This window comes from Lepidochelys kempii, chromosome 2, assembly GCF_965140285.1.
Source record: "Lepidochelys kempii isolate rLepKem1 chromosome 2, rLepKem1.hap1, whole genome shotgun sequence".
NCBI lineage: Eukaryota > Metazoa > Chordata > Testudines > Cheloniidae > Lepidochelys > Lepidochelys kempii.
The window spans coordinates 261,744,326-261,767,887 of record NC_136381.1 but is presented as its reverse complement, the minus strand read 5'-3'; the positions used below and the strand labels follow the sequence as shown (position 1 = coordinate 261,767,887).

Genomic DNA, 23,562 nt, shown 5'->3' with positions numbered 1-23,562 from the left:
TTTTGTACTTTCAGTAGGTTCCCAGATACCAAAAAGTGATGGGCCCAGCATAAGTACCTGCACAGAATAGCACAGAAGTGTTGAGACCCAAGAAGAATGCAATACCAGATTTTTCTTGGATAACCCTTGCAGTTTCACTTTGCAGCACAGATGGGCCTTCTGTGCCCAGCTGCTTTGTGGATGTCTGAAGTGGGAGTGAGCCGAAGGTCACATGCAGCAGCCAAGCATGACCATAGTCTTTGCACGCCTGAGTGTAGGGACTGCTCCCTGCTATTGCCTGCAGAAAGCAGGGCAGGTGCCCCGAGTTTCCTGCATACTTTCAGGGGTGTGGCAGAGGGAGAGTTTCCCCTGTGCACCTGGTAGCCCAGGGTGGAATTCTGCCCGGGGGCAGTGGAGGGTTTGATGGTTTAGGAACAGGCTGAACAACGCAAGGTTTATACTGTTATATTGCTGGTTCTAATCTACCCCACATCAGCAGTGACTGAGAGCTTGTCTACACTACCGTGCGGGGTTGATCTAAGATACGTAACTTCAGCTACGTGAATAGCGCAGCTGAAGTCGACGTACTTAGACCTACTTACTGTGGTGTCTTCACCATGGTAAGTCGACACTGCGGTAAGTCGACAGCTGACGCTCTCCCGTCGACCCTGCTTGCGTTTCTTGTTCTGGTGGAGTACCGGAGTCGACGGGAGAGCGCTCAGAGGTCGATTTCTCACGTCTAGACTAGACACGATAAATCGACCCCCACTGGATCGATCGCTGCCCGCCGATCTGGCGGGTAGTGTAGACAAGCCCTGAGAGTTGTTACCATATGATGGATGTTTGGTGGCTGTGACTGGGTGCTGAGCAGAACGACTGCAGAATGAGGCCCCTGGACCGCCAGCCCCATTTAGGTGAATAAAGTGGAGCTGGCTGGAAAGAACCTGCCCTAATTGGGGAATGAGAGCCAGCTGCTAGCCCAATGAGTCCAGGGCTATATAAGAGGCTGGGAAGAAGGAAGCCAGGGAGGTGGGACAGAGGAGAGCGAGGGAGTGCAGGCAGGCAGGGAGAAAGCCCTTCGGCTTCTGAGTTCGGACACTAGGAACCCGGCCCTATGTAAGCTGTATGGTGAGAAGATGGTGGGAGCTCAACCCGGTCAATAAAAAGCACCAATAGTTATTGAACCCCAGGGTCTCCGAGTGACTTTCTCAGTCTAGCAGAGGCGGGAGCCAAGAGGGCCCTGCCGCAAACTGCTACAGTGGCCTAAGTGCAGTGAGTCTGGGCTGGGATTTTCAAAGGCATCTCAGGATATGAGGTGTTCAGTTTGATGGGATTTTGGCACTTAACTCCCTTGGGCTCCTTTGGAAATTCTAGCCCTGAGGGGCTCAGTCTATTCCCCACCATGTGAGTCAACATCAAACAAAAGCACATAGTACAACTGCCCCCCTGGTTGGCAGCAGAAAAAGCAAGGACTGAACGAGCACTGAGCCTAAACTCCCCTTGCTTGACCAGGGGCCTGTCTATCCATCCAGCTCAAGGCTCTGCATTGCCACTCATCACCGTAGTGCGTGATCCCCTTCCACGTAACCGAGACTGGCAACAGCAAGATGCCTCTGGGTCACCAGGGACTCCTGGGCTCTTCTCCCTGTTTGAGTCTGCTTGGGCTAGTGGAGTTTTTGCAGAGGGAAGTGTAGGGAGAGGGGTGGTAGATATGGGGAAGGCTATGCTTGCCCATGAGGCAGTCCTTCTAGGGGCACACTGGCAGTGCAGCGTGGGGAAGCTTGGATTACTGCCTCTTGTGCCATATCTTGGTCTGTGGGTATAGCAAGGTAGCTTTTTCCAGGATTAATTCACTGGAAACGTTTTTAAAAAGACGAAGTCCACCTCCTAGATCACTGGGACCTAATCCTTCCCTTGGCTGCCTGTGTACGCACACAGAACTTTCATTGAGATTAATGGGAGCCAGTTACCCAATGAAGGCAAGGATCTGACCCCAGGACAACACTGTTCGTTCTAGAACATAGTTCAATATGCTGATTTAATCTCAGCACATCAACAGGGATGTTGTAATCGGAGGGGGAGACACGACATCTGACTACAGATACATAAAGGGATGTAATAGAAAAGGCAGGGACCAATAACGCATACTGGTCGGTGAGAACAAAACAAGAAGGAACAGGCTTTAGTGAGCTGCAGCAGGGAAATGGTAAGATCAAATACCGTTTCCTTTCTACGTCTAAGAACAGTTCAAGTGGAGAAAGTGGAATCATCATCACAAGAGATTTTCAAGGCTCTGGGAGACACCCAAATTTAAGGGCAGAGTAAGGATGCTGAAATTGGTCCCTTCCATCATATAGGAGGATGAACTAAATGACCCACTGGAAATCCTTTCCAATACAAATCTTTCTAGGAATCCCTCCATAAAGATCTAGATTGTTACAAATGCTGATTCAGGATAGCAGCAAGATGCAAAGATGGGTCGGTGTCTGATCTTGGTTCTATATAGGCCCTACCAAATCGACGGCCATGAAAAACACGTCATGGGCCGTGAAATCTGCTCTCCCTCCCTGAAATCTGTACAGTACAGGGTAAAAGCACGCAAAAGACCAGATTTCACAGGAGGAGACCAGTGTTTCTGAAATTGGGGGTCCTAACCCAAAAGGGAGTTGTGTGTGTGTGTGGGGGGGAGGGAGGAATCACAAGGTTATTTTGGGGGGGGGCAGGTCGCAGTATTGCCACCCTTACTTCCACACTGCCTTGAGAGCTGGGTGGCTGGAGGGCGGTGACTGTTGGCCGGGCACCCAGCTCTGAAGGCAGCATTCCGCCAGCAGCAGTGCAGAAGTAAGGGTGGCAACACCAGACCGTGCCGCCCTACACTTCTGCCTGGTGCCTTCAGAGCTGGGCGGCCGGAGAGCGGCGGCTGCTGACTGAGGCCATCCTTTCTTCTGCACCGCTGCTGGTGGTGGCTCTGCCTTCAGAGCTGGGCTCCCGGCCAGCAGCTGCTGCTCTCCAGCTTCCCAGCTCTGAAGGCAGCGCTGCTGCCAGCAGCATCGCAGTGCCGCACCCCCCTCACAATAACCTTGTGACCCCCGTACAACTCCTTTTAGGGACAGGACCCCCCACAATTACCACACCGTACAATTTCAGGTTTAAATAGCTGAAATCGTGAAATTTACAATTTTTAAAATCCTATGACCATGAAATTGACCAAAATGGACTGTGAATTTGGTAGGGCCCTAGTTATATACCATTAAGCTGGACTGAATCCGTGGAGCTGTGTAGACTTACTCCAGATTTACACTGATCTAATTGAGACCAGAATCTTGCCCACTGAGACTGACTTTGATCTCACATACACTGGTGTAAATCAGAAGTGGCTCTGCTGAAGTCAGTCACATGCCGTTAGTACAGGAGTGCTATATTATGTAGGTCATTTGAACACACAGCGATAGCGCCTCTGAATGCCACTGCCCTTCCATATTTGTGCAACAGGAAGTGTTATTATTATGATCATAGGGTTCAGCACACAGCCCTTTAAATGTGGAATCCAGGGCTTCTCCTGTAGCTCCACCCTTTGGGGTGGAGCCAGAAAGTGCCCTAACACAACAGAGTCTGGAGCCTGCGGGGGGACAGAAGCCATTCTGCATCTGCCTATGGGGGACATGGAACAGGTTGAACTTTCCTATCCGTTATCCCACACCACTCCCCTTCCCCCAGGCTTGCTTTCTGCCATCTGGACAAATGACTGACAGTAAATCCATCTGATTTTTCATTAAATCATGAACGTAACATACCCCCAACTGTACAGGATTCCAGACAGCTGTGCCCACTGTGATCTGCGGTCACCTCTCTAGTCCTCACTCTGTTCTTTTCAGTGTCACTTCATGCAGGGCCGGCTCTACCGTTTTTGCCGCCCCAAGCACCGGAAAAACCTGTCGCCGCCGAATTGCCACAGCGGACGGCAGGAGAGAGAAGCTGCCGCCGAATTGCCACCGAATTGTATCTGCTTGGAACGTTGGTACCTAGAGCCGGCCCTGATGTCATGGCTGCGGTGCCTTGGGACACAGCACTACCAGGTAAGACTATGGTTCTGGAGACAGTACCGAGGACCTGATGAGTTCCCCCAAAAGTCTTACCAAGAGCCTGATTAAGCAGGTACTGGCGAAGCAGGCCCCTGCTGGGCAGCACATAGTGAGCTTGGGGTCTGGCCGAACCCCAAAGACTTCATGATGGATGAGGATTCCAAGAACGTGGCTAGATCTAGTTACCCTGGATGTGAAATTGCTGGACCAAGTTCTCTGCTGATGTAAAATGGTGCAGCTCCACTGAATGCAAAGAGACTTCAATGGAGCTGTGAAGGTTTGCACCAGGGGAGGCTTTGGCCCGTTCTTTCTGAGCCTCAGGAAACTTTTAGCCACCTATGTCAACTGAACCCAGTAAATGATGAATGTACAAATCAAGCACCTGTTTGTCTTATAATGAAGCATCATCGTGGAGCTCACCTGTTCATTGCTATTCCTAGGAGCAAGACTCCTGACCCATCTATAAACAGTTTGACAGCCACATGCTTGATTATTTTAGCACATCTCCCAACCCCCTAATCTCAGATACCTTTGATCGACTCAAAACATTTTGGAGTGGGATCAATCAAATGTAGACAGGGAGGATGGTTCTGGGTAAGCAAACAGCCTTGCCTGACAGGTCTCATCAACACTGCATGGTTCAGGTGAAAACAGTCTAGGACTTACAAGTACTGGCTGGTTTCATTGCGCCCAACATCAGGGGAATGCAGCTTCTGGAATAGGATCCGGATAATACAAATGAAGAGGATGAAGTTTACCTAATGGGAAACAGAGAAAGGAGAGCGAGAGAGAGAGAGAAAAAAGGGGGTTAAACTCCCATGATCCCTTTCTGCAGTGAAAAGAGCTAGTTGTTAGAGGGTATTTCTTTTGCCTCAATGATCTGTTCATGGAATGAGCCGTTGTTAAAAAGCCACAGGCAGAAAACCCCACTCTGTGAGCACATGGTAAACTGAGACAGAATGGCAGCCATCTTGGGCCTGACATCAGCCTGCTTGGGACTTTGTGTCATACATCTCAAGTATGATGATGTCAAACCCATAGAGCACAGCTCTGCACGACGTCCTGCTGCATGGGGGGGGGGGGGGGGGGGCTGGCGACAGGGCAGAATTAGAGCTTTTCGGTTAGTTGAGCAGCGGAGGTCACGGCCCACAGTAGATGGCGATACGGGGCTCGCTGCCGGGCACGTCACAGACTGGGATGGGGGCCGTGCGCCAAAAAATAGATACATGGAACGGTGTCAGAGAGAACTGCAAAACAGACTCCTATCCTGCCTCACCAGGCATGCCTTCTTCACACACACGCCGGCGAGCTAGGGCAGCAGGGAATTAACATCACAGGTAAACATTGGCACATTGCCTCTGCTTCCAGACTAGGCCAAACCATAAAACCATTGGTGCCCTGGAGCTATTTTTATTATCCTTAGCTCTGCTTTTCGTCTGAGGATCTCAAAGTGCTCCAGGTACGATCATCCTCTTTTTACAGATGGAATTGAGGCACGGGGAGGTGACAAAGGGGACTGCCCAAAGTCACACAGCAGCTGGCAGGACTAGAACTCAGGTCTCCCCAACTCCCACAGCAATGCTCTAACCTCTGACGAATGCTGCTGCTTGGCACAACTGAGAAGCAGGAGATGATCAACACCAGAGAAGACTTGAAACCCTGGTGTGAATTTAGACCAGTCTGGGCACAAAATCTCCTTCCTTATCCTTTACCATTAATGACCTCTCAAGCGATTCTTATTTTACATTGTCATAGATGTAAAGGCCAGAAGGAACCATTATGATCATCTCGTCTGACCTTCTGCACAGCTCAGGCTAGAGAGCTTCATCGAGCGATTCCTACATCTAGCCCAAGAACTTGTGGATGAGCCAGAACACCTCTCCTTTAGACAGTTATCCACTCTTAACTGAAAGACTCTAAGGGATGGAGAATTTACCACAGACCTTGGTCAAGCTGTGCCAGTGCTTAATTACCCTCATCTTAGCTCTCCCACTTTGCTCGCCATAGTTTCTGATTGTGTTTATTAGCCTAGAAAAAAAAAAGAGACTTGCCCCGACACAGGCAACTAGACATAGGGGGCAGATTCTAATCAGCATCGGTAACATGCGAGTTGTAGTAAGTGAACATAAGATCTGAGTTGCTTCCCAAGCATCTGTGCAGTGTGCAGCATTGACTGTGTCAAGCCCAGGTGGCTGAGAGTGCGAACAGGGAAGGTTAAATGGGAGTGGACTGTGCTCGGGCAGACGGGCAAAGGGGACAGGCTTTAGCGATGGATTTCTTTGAGGCATGCAGAAGAAAATCGTAATTACTGGACAGCGTCTGTTCTGTGCTGAGAAAAAAGTTTAGACTTATTTTATTGAACAACAGCAAAAGATATTAGGCCTTCCATCCCAGGAGAATGAGGTGCATTTCTTTCTAAAAAAGGTTACATCGGGAAAGAGAAAATCTGATCTACCGGTCTTTCTGAAAGACAAACATTTTGACATGTCAGATAAGGATTTCATTTCAGTTTAGTAAGGTTAATAAAATACAAAGTGGTTATTAAAAATGTTTGTTCTTGAGATTAGCTCTGTGACAGGTGATGCAGGCAGATTGCTTCACGCAAAGGGTAATATACATTGGCAATAAGGAGAACTTATGTGCAAGATAGAGATCTCAGGTTGGGGTGGGCTCTACAAATCTTGTTTTGTGGATGTTGCTTTCTCTGTCCTTCCTCTCCCGCATGTTTGCCCTGAGTTTGGGGAACAAACTCAAAGCTGAATTCAACTGAAGTTCATCTGATTTCCGGTCCTTGCTCACAAATGGACCCAGGTTTGCTGAACATCCAAATGGGGAAGTTGTATAGAATCAATAGGGATGGAACCAACTGGTGTCTTTAGAAACATCATGGGGCTCTATGGTCTCTTTTATCTCCCACAGAAAGCTCGATATCAGACACTCCCATTGACTTCAGTGGGAACTAGATCAAGAATCTTGAGAAATTACTCTAAAAACCTATAGCAAGGATGTAATTATCTATTAGATTCTATAGGATGATGCAAAACACCTATGGAAAAGTGATAATTTTGTATTAAAACCTTTAGGACATTTCCATCAGGGAAGGTTTAAATACCTCAGGATGAGCCTGGGCTGAATTTTGCATTTGAAACAACATGGCAACCAGAGAGGACTATTTATGTGTTCAAGAGAAAATTGAGAATTGGTTGGAGGCAAATGCAGGGAAGAGATGAAAACGAGGGGTCTGATGAAAACCAAGGAGGTGATATGGGGCCAAAAAATGGGTAGGTACGCTGGGTCAGAGAATCTGCTTATAACATTCCTTGGTCCAGTTGTGTTGCCAGATGTGTGGGAGTACCACCTGCTGATGGGGGAGTTACTTGTGTACAACTGAAGATGACTCATGTATGGGTATCAATAATAGAGCTGTTTAACCCCATGTAACAGGGGGCAGACTCTAGGATTCTGCACTGAGAAGCAGGGATCCTCCGGTGGGTTGGGTCTGGAACCATGCATGAAGGTGCAGTTTAATTAATAATGAATCCTATTAGCAGGTGGCTCTGATTTAACCAGAGTACAAGAGGAGATGGATCCTCTCTGGGGCAAAGGAAACTAGGGTCTGAGACAGAGGGGTCCGGCAGAGAAAACCCTAATGCTGGAAGAGAAAGTTGGAGCATTGTTTTTGAAACGGAGTTAGGGTATGTGTACACTAGAAACGCTGCAGTGACACAGCTGCAGCATAGACACTTACTACAGCGACAGAAGAAGTTCTTCTATTGCGATAGTAAATCCACCTCTCAGAGAATTGGTAGCTAGGTTGATGGAAGAATTCTTCCATCGACTTAGTGGTGTCTACATCGGGGCTTAGGTCAGCTTAACTATGTCTGAGAATTTTTCACATCCCTGAGTGACGTAGCTAGGTCAACCTAACTTGGGTAGAGTTCACCACCCCTTAGATTTATCTATTTGCTACTGTGAATCAATATGTTCTTCAACATCTGTGTCCTCCTTTTCCAGAGTAGAGGTAAAGTGCTTGTAACGCTCATTGGTGCCTCTTTCTTGGAGATCGCTTCCACCAACTTTCCAGGTTGGGCAACTCAACCTCCTTTCCTACATGGTCCTCCATTTATCAGAGGTTTCTTTATACCACCGCTCACCACTGTAGTATCCAAGCACTCACCCTTTCCTCCCAGATGCTTCAGGATGAAGTGTTAAGGGAACTTGAGGACTGAGGACCTGATCCTACGAGGTGTAGTGCGCCTCTGAGCCTTGCCAAGCGTCCTCAGCTCTTACTGAAGTCTAACTTACCCAAAGTCAAACCTCCTTTGGGAAGGACGTCAGCACCTCACAGGAACAGGTCCTGAGCATTCTAATCCATGACTTATTTCTTAAAAGGTGGAAAGGTTTTGCAAATGGGATTCTAATAAGGAAACATCTGCTCTTCTCACATTAGTTACAGTAGAACACAGGAAATGCCAGACTGGATCAGACCTGCAGTACAACTAATCCAGTATCCTGGCTCTGAGAATGGCCAGCACCAGCTGCTTCAGGGTACAACAAGCCCTTCCATAGGCAGTTCTGGATAACCTGCCCTCCAAGGGAAGTTACTTTAACATCAGTTAGTTAGGTTGGCCCATGCTGTGAAGACAATTCACCCACATCAGAGAAATGCTTGGCAAAGACTGTTTTCTAGTCAGTCTGTCTATCCACTTACATCTGTCTGCCTGCATATGCCATTTATGGAACACTCATCCATGCATAACCTAGGGTCTGAGCTTTCACTAACAAGGGCTGTTGCAGCCAGTGGAGATTGCTGATACTTTACCAAAATAGAAACCGCAATAGGAGCTCTGATGATCAACCAGTACCGGGACTCGCCTATGTCCTCCCAACACCTGCAAATAAACAAAGGAAAATAACAACCAAATCGGAGCAAACAGGCTGTTATGCAGAAATCTGACGAAAGCGCCAGTCTGGGGCGGCTACCAGTATTTCAGATGCAAAGCTTCACAAAGAGAGATTCCAGAGAGCAAAGAGCACTGACTACCTGCTGGGTGAAACCCTGGCCCAGCTGAAGTTAATGACAAAACTTCCACTGGCTTTAATGGGATGAAGGATTTCATCCCATGTGTTGTGATATGGGTTGTCTTTAACTGGTCAACATTTGGTTGGAAATTAGAAATGTCAATTATAAAATTTTAAAAGTAAACAGGAATATTTTGGACAATGTTCACAACCATTTTTCCTTTCCCCCTCCCGTATGGAACTAATTGGTTTTGTTATTAACAGAGGGACACATTCACAATTTTGTTCCCTTTTTTTTTTTATCAGCTCTAGTCATTGTAATAAACATCTTACTTACGAATGAGGGGCATAGTGATAAGATACAGTATACGCTAAAGAGAACCAATTTTATCACCGTTTTGAAAGCCCACGTGCCCAGCGCTGGAGCATAAAGGCACCAACTAAAATACTTATTTTATTACACACATTTTTAGGTTCATTTAGGGATGCTCAATAAATGGGCACATCTGGTTGTTAGAGGAACTCCTTTAATTCTTGCAAAATGTATGCTGCCGGGAATAAAAATCATAAAATCCCAGATTGGTTTATGAGACATTCAAATGACAGTTGCTGCCCTGCAGACAAATTCAAGCCAGCAAGCCTCTCAAAACTTAGACTCTCAGATTTTAAAGCCAGAAAGGACCATTATGATCACCATCATAATTGCATGTTGCAAATGTTAGAAGGAAGGGCATACCCAACATGTACGTAACTAAAGCCTGATTCTGCAACCCTGAGTAGTAGTTACCATACGAGCAGCCCTACTGGCTTCAGGAGGACTGCTTGTCTAAGTGTTACTCTACATGAGTACAGATTGCAGGATAGGGTCATAATTACTCACATGTCATTTGTTACTTGTAAAACTTCATAGAATCATAGAATATCAGGGTTGGAAGGGACCTCAGGAGCCAGGTGAGCCTCAAATGGGCCTGACTGTATAAAAGCCAGTCAGCTGTGAACCAGCTGAGCAGCGAACAGCAGAGCGGCTAACAGAGGGAGTTTGCCTGGGAGTTCACCTGGGGAGAGCCTGCCGAGGCTTACATCTGGCCGACTTCTCTGAGTAGTTACTACAACTCCTGAGTGAGCTCGTAGAAGGAAGATATTATGGATGAGGGGTGTTCAGCTGTTGTGACCTGCACTGGATGTGCCATGTTTGTCTTTCTTCCACAGGACAGAAGCGACTTTGTCTGTACAAAGTGCAAGCTGGTCTCCATATTGGAAGAGAAGGTTCAAGGTCTGGAGCAACAGGTATCGACCCTGCATTGCATAAGAGAAACCGAAGATTTCCCGGACAGACGTCAGGATATGCTTCTACGGGCACAAGGTTCTGAAGATTCAGAGCAGGCTGCGCAGCGGGGACAGGACGGTGAAGAGATTTGGCAGCATGTGACCTCCAGAAGAAGAAAGGGGAGCGTCCATGTACCAGCAACGCAGATACAGGTAAGTAACCATTTTCATGTTCTCTCCACAGGTACTAATGCAGAGAGTGGACTACATGATACATCTGAGGGAAGGGAGCAGAAAAAGACTCTGCTGATTGGAAGGCATGAGATGCACTGTCCTAGGGTTGGGGGTTCCACGACCACCGCTCCCAAGAGAAGGAGGCGGGTGGTTGTGGTCGGGGACTCTCTCCTCAGGGGGACTGAGTCATCTATCTGCCGCCCCAACCGGGAAAACCGAGAAGTCTGCTGCTTGCCAGGAGCTAGGATTCACGATGTGACGGCGAGACTCATCAAGCGCTACCCCTTCCTGCTTCTCCACATGGGCACCAATGATACTGCCAAGGATGACCTTGAGCGGATCACTGCAGACTACATGGTTCTGGGAAGAAGGATAAAAGAGTTTGAGGCACAAGTGGTCTTCTCGTCCATCCTGCCCGTGGAAGGAAAAGGCCTGGGTAGAGACCGTCGAATCGTGGAAGTCAACAAATGGCTACGCAGGTGGTGTCGGAGAGAAGGCTTTGGATTCTTTGACCATGGGATGGTGTTCCAAGAAGGAGGAGTGCTAGGCAGAGACAGGCTCCACCTAACGAAGACAGGGAAGAACATCTTCGCAGGCAGGCTGGCTAACCTAGTGAGGAGGGCTTTAAACTAGGTTCACCGGGGGAAGGAGACCAAAGCCCTGAGGTAAGTGGGGAAGTGGGATACCGGGAGGAAGCACGAGCAGGAGCACGCGAGAGGACAGGGCTCCTGCCTCATACTGAGAAAGAGGGACAATCAGCGAGTTATCTCAAGTGCCTATACACAAATGGAAGAAGCCTGGGAAATAAGCAGGGAGAACTGGAAGTCCTGGCATAGTCAAGGAATTATGATGTGATTGGAATAACAGAGACTTGGTGGGATAACTCACATGACTGGAGTACTGTCATGGATGGATATAAACTGTTCAGGAAGGACAGGCAGGGCAGAAGGTGGGGGAGTTGCACTGTATGTAAGGGAGCAGTATGACTGCTCAGAGCTCAAGTATGAAACTGCAGAAAAACCTGAGTGTCTCTGGATTAAGTTTAGAAGTGTGAGCAACAAGGGTGATGTCGTGGTGGGAGTTTGCTATAGACCACTGGACCAGGGGGATGAGGTGGACAAGGCTTTCTTCCGGCGACTCACGGAAGTTACTAGATCGCAGGCCCTGGTTCTCATGGGAGACTTCAATCACCCTGATATCCGCTGGGACAGCAATACAGCGGTGCACAGACAATCCAGGAAGTTTTTGGAAAGTGTAGGGGACAATTTCCTGGTGCAAGTGCTGGAGGAACCAACTAGGGGCAGAGCTCTTCTTGACCTGCTGCTCACAAACTGGGAAGAATTAGTAGGGGAAGCAAAAGTGGATGGGAACCTGGGAGGCAGTGACCATGAGATGGTCGAGTTCAGGATCTTGACACAGTGAAGAAAGGAGAGCAGCAGAATACGGACCCTGGACTTCAGAAAAGCTGACTTTGACTCCCTCAGGGAACTGATGGGCAGGATCCCCTGGGAGAATAATATGAGGGGAAAAGGAGTCCAGGAGAGATGGCTGTATTTTAAAAAATCCTTATTGAGGTCACAGGGACAAACCATCCCGATGTGTAGAAAGAATAGTAAATATGGCAGGCGACCAGCTTGGCTTAACGGTGAAATCCTTGCTGATCTTGAACCCAAAAAAGAAGCTTACAAGAAGTGGAAGATTGGACAAATGACCAGGGAAGAGTATAAAAATATTGCTCGGGGATGCAGGAGTGAAATCAGGAAGGCCAAATCACACCTGCAGTTGCAGCTAGCAAGAGATGTTAAGAGTAACAAGAAGGGTTTCTTCAGGTATGTTAGTAACAAGAAGAAAGTCAAGGAAAGTGTGGGCCCCTTACTGAATGAGGGAGGCAACCTAGTGACAGAAGATGTGGAAAAAGCTAATGTACTCAATGCTTTTTTTGCTTCTGTCTTCATGAACAAGGTCAGCTCCCAGACTGCTGCACTGGGCAGCACAGCATGGGGAGGAGATGACCAGCCCTCTGTGGAGAAAGAAATGGTTCGGGACTATTTAGAAAAGCTGAACATGCACAAGTCCATGGGGCCGGATGCACTGCATCTGAGGATGCTAAAGGGAGTTGGCTGATGTGATTGCAGAGCCATTGGCCATTATCTTTGAAAACTCATGGCGATCGGGGAAAGTCCCGGACGACTGGAAAAAGGCTAATGTAGTGCCCATCTTTAAAAAAGGGAAGAAGGAGGATCCTGGGAACTACAGGCCAGCCAGCCTCACCTCAGTCCCTGGAAAAACCATGGAGCAGGTCCTCAAGGAATCAATTCTGAAGCACTTAGAGGAGAGAAAAGTGATCAGGAACAGCCAGCATGGATTCAGCAAGGGCAAGTCATGCCTGGCTAATCTAATTGCCTTCTATGACGAGATAACTGGCTCTGTGGATGAGGGGAAAGCGGTGAACGTGTTTTTCCTTGACTTTAGCTAAGCTTTTGACACGGTCTCCCACAGTATTCTTGCCAGTAAGTTAAAGAAGTATGGGCTGGATGAATGGACTATAAGGTGGATAGAAAGTTGGCTAGATTGTCGGGCTCAATGGGTAGTGATCAATGGCTCCATGTCTAGTTGGCAGCCGGTATCAAGTGGAGTGCCCCAAGCCTTGGTCCTCGGGCCAGTTTTGTTCAATATCTTAAAAAATGATCTGGAGGATGGCGTGGATTGCACCCTCAGCAAGTTTGCAGATGACACTAAACTGGGAGGAGAGGTAGATACGCTGGAGGGTAGGGATTGGATACAGAGGGCCCTAGACAAATTAGAGGATTGGGCCAAAAGAAATCTGAGGAGGTTCAACAAGGACAAGTGCAGAGTCCTGCACTTAGGACGGAAGAATCCCATGCACCGCTACAGACTAGGGACCGTATGGCTAGGCAGCAGTTCTGCAGAAAAGGACCTAGGGGTTACAGTGGACGAGAAGCTGGATATGAGTCAACAGTGTGCCCTTGTTGCCAAGAAGGCCAATGGCATTTTGGGATGTATAGGTAGGGGCATTGCCAACAGATCGAGGGACGTGATCGTTCCCCTCTATTCGACATTGGTGAGGCCTTATCTGGAGTACTGTGTCCAGTTTTGGGCCCCACACTACAAGAAGGATGTGGAAAAATGGGAAAGAGTCCAGCGGAGGGCAAAAAAAATGATTAGGGGACTGGAACACATGACTTATGAGGAGAGGCTGAGGGAACTGGGATTGTTTAGTCTGCAGAAGAGAAGAATGAGGGGGGATTTGATAGCTGCTTTCAACTACCTGAAAGGGGGTTCCAAAGAGGATGGATCTAGACTGTTCTCAGTGCTGGCAGATGACAGAACAAGGAGTAATGGACTGAAGTTGCAGTGGGGGAGGTTTAGGTTGGATATTAGGAAAAACTTTTTCACTAGGAGGGTGGTGAAACACTGGAATGCGTTACCTAGGGAGGTGGTAGAATCTCCTTCCTTAGAGGTTTTTAAGGTCAGGCTTGACAAAGCCCTGGCTGGGATGATTTAGTTGGGGATGGGTCCTGCTTTGAGCAGGGGGTTGGACTAGATGACCTCCTGAGGTCCCTTCCAACCCTGATATTCTATGATTCTATGATTCTAACCCCCTGCTCAAAGCAGGACCAATCCCCGACTAAATGAACTTGCCCCATCTTGTTAGCTACAATTGATCTGATCCAGATTTAAAGAAGAAGAACATAAGCATTGGTCCAGGAGGATGGGGGTGGAGTTTGAAGGGTTTTGAAGGGTTTGGCTGGGAAAAGGTCACTGGAGACTATGGTGGGAGAGGCATGGGGTGGTTATTCAGCTACTGTGGCACTCACAAATATAGCGCTCACTCCAGCAAGCTGGCCCCCTCCCATTGAGATGGACAGCGAGAGCGCTCTGCCCCCTCACAGGATCCATCCCCAAAGTGGCATCTTTGGCAGGTTTGGACCTTCGTGTAACTTTCTATGGAGTCACAAAAAGCCCAACATCTGAACAGAACTGTGCTGTTATCAGAGATCCCGGGCTACAGCAGGGTCACCAGACGGAAATGGGAAGAGTACTCTGTTGCTGTCAGCTTTGTACAGTAATTTGCAAGTGAAAGGGGAAGTGAGACATGAGCCCTACATTAGCACAGCAGCAATGATAATGACATGGTCACTTCTTGGTGGCCACCATTACTTGTGACATGGGTGGAAGGGCCCATTTCGGAGACTCGAAGGCAGTTCCCTACTGCTTTAATCTTGGATTAAAATAATCGACAATAAACATGAACCCATAGAGCCAAACTGTACACTAAGATATGCAAGTGCAACTCCCATTGGCTCCTTTCGGAATTTTACAATGGGTCAAATGGGCACACAATGGGCCAAATGCATTCCTGGGTAACTGCACTGATCTCAATTTAGTTAGCATTAGTGGTGTTATGCCACAGATGAATTTGGCCAATATGTTTTATAATACTTTCCATTTTCAAAGCAGCTGCCATCCAAGCATGCCAAAGACCTTTAGAAGCATTAATGAATTAGCCATGGTCTCACAAATCCCTTGGGAATCAGGTTAATATTATTACCTCTGTGCACAGATCGGGAAAGTGAATCAGAGAGGGAGTAAATTCCATGTGGCAGAACCAGGATTAGAACTGAGATCTTGGGGCTCCTGGCCTTGTGCTCGAAAAACAAGCCCATCCTTTCGCTCATTAGATTTAAAAGTGAATGTTCTTCATTTTAACTTGTTAAGACAGTTCTTTTTATGCTGGTTAAACTGGTCTCACCTCTCAGAAAGGCCAATTCTAAAGGAAACATTTGATTTTCAAAGACTTTTTACAGTTCATTCTTGCAGAGCAGAGTTTTGAGCTAGCTGATGATACATTTCCCTTTAAGGTGTCTTAAATTCGAAGAAATTAAGATGACTTCAGAGACTTACCCAATGTTGTCATAGTGAACCTTGATGATAGTCCAGGCTGTGATGAAAACTGATGGAGCACCTATCAGAAGAGAAAGAGGGATCAGTGTCACAGTTGCTACTTGTTTTTGCTGTCAAGGCCCTTCCAGGCCTATCTCCACCCACCATCTCAATCTCATTCACTATTGAGACGTTGACTCCAATTGTGACAATGTTGTGGGTAGGTGAGGATTGTTTTACAAACCAGAGTTCTGGGCCCTTGCCAAGCTGGGCACGTACGAACCTAGACTGCGGGGTTGGTTCATACTTTGTCTGAAAGGGATAGATTATAAGATAGAAAATATCATATTGCCTCTATCTAAATCCATGGTACGCCTACATCTTGAATACTGCGTGCAGATGTGGTTGCCCCATCTCAGAAAAGATCTATTGGAATTGGAAAGGTTCAGAAAAGGGCAACAAAAGTGATTAGGGGTATGGAACAGCAGCCACATGAGGAGCAATTAATAAGACCTGGACTTTTCAGCTTGGAAAAGAGACGACTGAGGGGGGATATAATAGAGGTTTATTAAATCATGACTGGTGTGGAGAAAGTAAATAAGGAAGTGCTATTTACTTCTTCTCATCACACAAGAACTAGCTTTCATTTCACCAAATGAAATTAATAGGCAGCAGGTTTAAAACAAACAAGGAAGTATTTTTTCCACACAATGCACAGTCAACCTGTGGAACTCCTTGCCAGAGGATGTTGTGAAGGCCCAGACTATAACAGGGCTCAAAAAAGAACTAGGTAAGTTCTTGGAGGGTAGGCCCATCAATGGCTGTTAGCTAGGATGGGCAGGGATGGTGTCCCTAGCCTCTGTTTGCCAGAAGCTGAGAATGGACGACAGGGGCTGGATCACTTGATGATGACCTGTTCTGTTCATTCCCTCTGGGGCACCTGGCACTGGCCGCTGTAGGAAGACAGGATACTGGGTAGATGGACCTTTGGTCTGACCCAGTATGGCCGTTTTTATGTCTGGATTTTGCTCATTCATTTCACTGTACAAATAGATGGTTTATTTGCTTTCTCATATATGGGCTACTTGTGGTTTCAGATTCCCAAGGCCTCCTGTGTGCATCGGAGTGTGGAAAAAACACCTCCAGATGCTTCACATTTTAAGTGCCTGAAATATGGGACAGAATAAGGTTTCCGGGGGTGGGGGGCACTCAAGCCAACCATTTGGTTTATTTTAAACAGAACCCTGAGACACCCTCATCTGAGTCTGATGCTACCACCACTAACGCCATCTGGCAGAGAGGTAATGCACACATATCACCTCTCCTGTCTGATCCCACATGCAAAGGGGTTAAGTCCCTGCTTGAGACAGCTCCAGGTCACCTTGAGTTCATTTTCCTACCATTCATATTCAAGGCGCTAATGCATACCCCAACCAATCAGGATATACCACCAGAAGTACTTCCTCTCTGAGAAGAAAGAGATGACCAGAAGGGTGTGCAGGTACAAGCCTTCCACCAGCAGCCAGAAGAAGTTGGCCATGATGCAGTACTGAAAGAAAACCATCGCGGCCTTGCAGCCCACCTGGAAGAGAAGAAAATAACAGAGGTGAACCGAGGAGGTGTTTTTATTGTAAGAGATTCAGAGGAAACAAACACATTTGCTGGTAATGCTTGTTTTCTACCTAGCCCAGTAGCTGGAATCTGTAGAGTCTGTATTCACTATGGGCTAGATTGTTCCTGGAACTGCACTGCGTGGCTGTGTCATAAGGGAGACCAAGACAGCTCTGCTCTGTTTATGCCTGTCTGGCCTGTCCAGTGGATTTGGGCATGCAGGGGTAAACGGGTGCTTGTACTTGCTGTTCCCCACTGTGGTGCAAATGGGTGAGACATGGGCCTGCTCCCAACACACAATCCCGAGCCAGTATGGGGAAGGTGGTGATTTTCTGCTGAGATAGACGGGCAGCAAATTACTACCCCCATGGGCTACATCATACTGACAGTCTACAAGCTAGCCTTGTCTAAATCAGCTGTCAACCCTGTGTCCAGTTCTGGTCCTCCCAGCACCTAAGCGATGGAGCAGAAATAGAGGGGGTTCAGCGATGAGTGACAAAAAAGGGTGGGGGAATGGAAAGTCTTCCGAATATGAGATCTTAAAATGATTGCGACTGTTTGGTTTGGAACAGAGATGACTAGGAGGGGCTGTGATAGATGTATATGAAATAAAGCCTGGTATAAAGCAGGATAAGAGGGTGAACAGAACACCCTCTGTCATAATGCCAGAACAAGGGAACAGTCAATGAAATTTAAAGGCAGCAGATTTGAAACTGAAGGGACTTTTTTTGTCCTGACACACATCAAAATTAGCCTGTGGAACTCACTGCCACAAGATGTCACTGAAGCAAAGAGATTGGCTGTATATCTGGACAATGAGCTCAGCTATGTAAGATAAGATAAAAAATGTAAGCAATATCGACACTTGGGCTCGGAGTATATGTCAACTGCTAACTGCCCAGGGTTAGGCAGAACTGCCCAGATAGGCAGGTTATTATAGAGCTCTTGCCATGAAGCATCTGGTACTGGCCATTGTTGGAAAAAGTATATCAAACTTCACTGACCACTGGGCAGCACTGGCAGGCAGCTCCTGGCTTCCTATAGCAAGGAACTTGCAACCCTCCAGCCTGCATTTTACAGTCAATCACCATTTCTTTCTTGATTAGATTTCTAGCAATGCTAAAAAGGGCATTGATCGACATGCTCTAGGCACCCTTGGCATACTTTAGAAGTACATCCACTAGCGTCCAGGAGGCTACTCACAGCCTACAGTTCTACTCAGGAATAAGAGGCGCAGACTCTGGAGCTGGGTATTGACACCCTTCAGATACTTGTAGACAATTGTCCCTTAGTCGCCGTATTGGCAAGCTGGAAGTACATAGGGCCAGATCCTCAGCGGGTGTAAATCTTCCTTTCCCTGACATCAATGGAGCTCTACATCAGCTGAGGGGACCTGGCCCTTTGTTCTTTCATTGTCTTCTTTAAATCTCATGCTAAGAACAACTGATTGGCACATCGGCGCCCTCCTGGGATCCAGGTGGTGCCAGCAGCATCTCGCTGCGGGGGGCGGGCGGGGAGAGAAGCAGGCAACTGGCAATGCAGCTAACGCCAACAAAAGGGAAGGTGATGAAGAGCTGATGTGACAAGGCACCGTCCACGGCCGCCAAAGCACCGTGTGGGCTCCTGACATCTGTTCGCTTCTCCGCCATCTCGGCGCACACCTGGCGGGTTGGCACCAAGGCAGCTTGATTGCTTCACACCCAGCACAGCGGAACGGTAGGGCCATGCCCTGCTCGCCTCGCTCGGCTGAGTAGCCAGTGTGGATTACCAGCGGGAGTAAAGCAAGCCAGATTCGGCCCTTCTGCGGCAGCTGGCACATGACCGGGAGCCGTTGGGTTCCAGGAAGCATGGGGAGCGATTCTGATGCTGTCAGGCTTTATCAGATGGCACCAAAACCCAATCTGCTCTGCTTTAACCTTGGCGCATCCTCTCTGGAGAGATTGCTTTTAAGCCCTGCCATCTTCCTGAGCTTTTCTGTTCTGAGTATCTAAAGAGCACATGCCAGATGCTGCATGTAACCAGGAACGGGAATGCTTTCAAGCAGCCCAGGTGGATGCTCAATCACTGCTCTACTGGGGTTTGTTGCTCTGCAAAAATTATGTTAGTTCTGCAGTAAACAGCCTGCCTGCTAGGGGATCTCTCTGCTCTTAAGGGCTACCTCTGTCCCCAGGGACTCTTCCTCTCCAGGCCGATTTGAGGACTTAAACCACGATTTGAGGACTTCAATAGTTCAGACATAGGTGAGAGGTTTTTCGCAGGAGTGGTGGGTGAAATTCTGTGGCCTGCACTGTGCAGGAGGTCAGACTAGATGATCATAATGGTCCCTTCTGACCTAAATATCAAATATCTATGAATCTATGATTCAAATATCTATGAATCTATGTGGTTGGGGGAGCAGGGCCAGCTTGAAGCCTGAGGTCCCCTGCTGGGGGTGGAGGATGGGGTCTGCCGGTCTAGTCTGGGTGCGAGGAAGGGGAGGGGGGACCTGGCCAGTCACCCTCTGCCCTGTTGGCACTCAGCTACTCCAGTTCCTGCCAGGATGGACTCCCCAGGACTCTGGCCCAGCCCTGAGAGCTCCTGCTCTTTCAGGAGCTCTTTGATATTTCTTTCGGACTCCAGACTCTAATGCACTGCCGCCCCCGCCCCGCCCCGGGCGACGCGGCATGGCTCAGACAGCAGGAAGAAGCGCCCCGGCCATTTTAAGAGCCTCTTGACTTGTTTACAGAAGGTGGGTGCGTGATAGATCACAGAGCTGCCTGACGTGAATACGCAGCGCCTGATGACTCATGTGCCCGTCACTGGGAAACCGTGTCTCCCCAGAGGGTGCTTCCTCCAAGGAAGCACTGTAAGAGCAGACTCTGTAACCCACCATCCTAGGTGATTACTCCACCCCTGGCCATAGGACCAGAAGGGGAGTAAAAATCGCCAGGCACCCTTGAAATGGAAGGAACAGGAAACACATTGTATTTACCTAGCTCTGGCAGCCCAGGGCATTGCTGTGAAAATGATTTGGTCTTGGTGGGGCTTTGGTTTAGTTTGCAAGCAGCACTAGGTTTGAGCTCTCTGGTTTATTCGGTGGAATCGTGGTGGCCGCCAGTTTGGCGAGGTTTGAACTGGGGCCCTCCCAGGCTGGGAGGCCTAAGAACCTACCTGAAATGGACCAGGAGACTCTCCACCGCTTGAGCGGAGAAGCCAGGCTCTGTGGATGGGGCTGTAACAGCCTCACAGCCTCTGTGGGCTGGGCACAGAGGGAGGCATGTACCACGTTCACCAGTGGGTTGCACACTGGTTAAAGGAGCGCAGAACCGGAACATAAGAACGGCCCTACTGGGTCAGACTAGAGGTCCATTTAGCCCAGTATCCTGTCTTCCGACAGTGTCCAGGAGGGGAAGCTCTGAACATTGGCGAGGAGGGAGCTCTCCCTATAACTTGAGCAGCCCCAGCTGAAGAGGAGCGGGCTGTCTCTGTCTTGCTGCCTGAATTTTGAGCAGCAATTCTGAGGATGGGTGGGCCGTTTCTTTAAAACCGTGCCAGGAAATGAATTGGGAAGGGGAAGTTGTTGGCCAGACATAGTGAGAAAGAGGCGGGGTACTTTAGGGATGATCTGGTTTTCCTTATTCCAATGAAGTTCCTTGTTCAGTGTTAGAAGAAAGCAACTCTGAGATTCTTTGTCACTGACACAGGGCAGCAACCAACAACAGGAAGTGCAAGGGGGATTCTGTGTTTGGTAGCAGGAGGAAGGAAAGCAGCGATGCTAGTGATTTGGTGCTGGCACCGGGGATTCAATAGGTAGCTCATATTTCCCTCCGAGACATTACGGTTCTGGTGCTGAGGGATACTGTGCTGCTGGATGACACATAAAACCTAGGTCCTGTCTTGTGTTCATAAAGATCCCACGGCACTTTTCACAAGACGAGGTTTTTGCCTCGGTGTCTGGAGAAACAACTTGGGCTGCTCAGAAACATTTCAAGGGAACACTTTTTTCCCCATTGACTTCAGGGTGAACAGGATCGGGTCTTCAATTTATACCTCTTGAGACAGCAGCTGTTTAAGGAAGGACTGTTTAAAGAAGGGATACTATAGGGAGGATAGCTAGTGCTAGCTGAAAGGTGACGAGGGTAGCAAGGAGGGAAACAAATGAACATTTCATGCTGCACGAAAGGGATGACAAGGAGTAAATGACTAACAATGTGAAAGGAGCTATGTTACTGGGCTACCAGAAAATGTCTGATGATCAGGAACAATGAAATAGTGGAGCAAACTCTGTTGTGAGGTAATTACAGCATATCCCCCAGATGTGTTTTCAGTGAGGCTAGATATGTTGATGGCAATTAATGTTGGGTGCTTCCCCGCTGGAAGCAGAGGATTGGGATTGGCAATCGGAGTGGTCCTTCTCAACCCCTACACCAACCAGCCTGGGGTTCTGCCCCCTGGGAAGTTTTCTGAACTCCAACAGTGATGTTTGGGAGAGCAGTTATAGCTGAATAGCGTGTTTCAGTGCTAAACATGAAGGCACCCCCGTGGCATGACAAAGAAGGAGCACAATTTCCTCATCTTCATAATAAAACTTCCCTATCCATTGTAAGGCTCAGCTAGTTTTATCAAGCAGTATGGGAATGCAAAGTGATACTACATCAGTATTGGACCAGTAAGTAATCTATCCATTTTAGGATTTTATACTGATGCCCATCACCACCGTATCTGAGCACCTTCCCTGTGAAATCACTTGCAATAGTGAGATCCCTAGAGGTCTTAGAATCATAGAATATCAGGGTTGGAAGGGACCTCAGGAGGTCATCTAGTCCAACCCCCTGCTCAAAGCAGGGTGATCAGGGAGTTATCTTAAGTGCCTATACACAAATGCAAGAAGCCTGGGAAACTTTCCAAGCAGGGAGAACTGGAAGTCCTGGCACAGTCAAGGAATTATGCTGTGATTGGAATAACAGAGACCTTGTGGGGTAACTCACATGACTGGAGCACTGTCATGGATGGGTATAAACTGTTCAGGAAGGACAGGCAGGGCAGAAAAGGTGGGGGAGTTGCATTGTACATAAGAGAGCAGTATGACTGCTCAGAGCTTCAGTATGAAATGGCAGAAAAACCTGAGAGTCTCTGGATTAGGTTTAGAAGTGAGTCTTCTTGATGCAAATATCCCCATACACATCTGATGCATGACATTATAATTATATAAGCCACACCTACTTCCACTTCTTCACGGAAGACAGGAGATGGAAGTAAACACTGCCTAGACTTCAGCTGCAGATGTTCATCGTACCCTAGCGTGAGGTTGCAGAGGTGATGTGAGTTAGGGTTAACACCGATACATGTTTTTTATTGAGCCAACCAGCCCTGACTGGAGGACTATTCTGAGCAGCGTTACTGAATTTGGTGGGTTGATTTCATCAGCCATGGTCATCTCTTGGGCTTGATTCCCCACCGCCTTGCATCTTGTGTAGACGCTCACACCTGGGGCAAGTGAGTGTAAAAGACGGCCCGTCCGACGAGCGGGCGTTTTACAATCACTGTGTGGTGGGTGTCAATCACAACACACGGCAGGGCAGAATCAGGCCTGTCACAGCCAAGGCACTGTTCAAACTTCGTGAACGCATCTACAGCACATCCCCCAGACGTGTTTTCGGTGAGGCTAGATATGCTGATGGCAATTAATATTGGGCGCTTTCCCGCTGGAAGCAGAGGATTGGGATTGGAAATCTGAGAGGTCCTTCTCAACCCCTACACTGACCAGCCTGGGGTTCTGGCCCCTGGGAAATTTTGTGACGCAGCCGTCCTTGGGAGCATTCAGATTTAAAGGCAGGCACGGAGAAGGGCCCCCAGGAGAACAGGGGCATAGAAAAGGTAGAAGTTGCGTTAATTTGCATGGGAAGAAAAGGGGACATTTCACAATCCTCTGGGGGTCAGTGACTGAAGTGGTTTTGATAGCGAGCTGGGCAGGACGCAAACATTTCCTCAGACAACAAGGGGCCAGAGCCTCAGCTGCTGTAACTCATCACAGCTCTGTTGATGTCAGTGGACCGCTGACACATTACACCAACAGAGGATCTGGCCCAGAATCTAAGAAACAGGGAGCAAACAAGGCCAAATTCAGAGCTGGTGTAAACAGGTGCATCACTATTGAAATCAATGGAGTTGCACCCGATCTGCATTTGGGCCAAAGTATTTAAGCAACCACGTGCTGAGTCAGCTGAATAGAGCTCATGCCCAGGGTGTCAGACGGCAGCGAAGGTACATTGAGGATGAACCACCGGAGGAGATTTTTAGACCGGGACGGGGTGAAGGGCCATGAGGAGGGGCAAAGCTGGGAACTGGTGAGGAGGAAAGGCTGCTGGGCTGGTATGCGGAAGCTAGTAACACTTATTGTTCTTTTCTAAGTCAGGTGGATTAGCCCAACCTCTCCCTGAGAGAAGTTTCTTTCCCACCATGAGAGGCTTTGGGCCAGATGTCT

General features: G+C 48.2%; 2 protein-coding genes across 3 annotated transcripts in view; one reads left to right on the top strand and one right to left on the bottom strand.

The window, feature by feature from the left end:
• SEC22C (SEC22 homolog C, vesicle trafficking protein) overlaps window positions 1–10,422 on the top strand; it is a 227,785-nt gene extending 217,363 nt beyond the window's left edge. The window contains exon 8 of the mRNA XM_073334772.2: window positions 10,293–10,422. Within this exon, the coding sequence (XP_073190873.2) occupies window positions 10,293–10,392 (100 nt within the window). The 3' untranslated portion in view covers window positions 10,393–10,422. The remainder of the gene's footprint in view (window positions 1–10,292) is intronic.
• The window catches only part of LOC140907855 (vasoactive intestinal polypeptide receptor), a 177,033-nt gene that overhangs the window by 8,241 nt on the left and 145,230 nt on the right, over window positions 1–23,562 (bottom strand). For both annotated transcript variants that reach the window (XM_073334767.1, XM_073334769.1), the window contains 4 exons: window positions 16,917–17,070; window positions 15,510–15,570; window positions 8,884–8,953; window positions 4,728–4,819 (listed from right to left, as the gene is read on the bottom strand). In XM_073334767.1, the coding sequence (XP_073190868.1) occupies window positions 4,728–4,819; window positions 8,884–8,953; window positions 15,510–15,570; window positions 16,917–17,070 (377 nt within the window). The remainder of the gene's footprint in view (window positions 1–4,727; window positions 4,820–8,883; window positions 8,954–15,509; window positions 15,571–16,916; window positions 17,071–23,562) is intronic.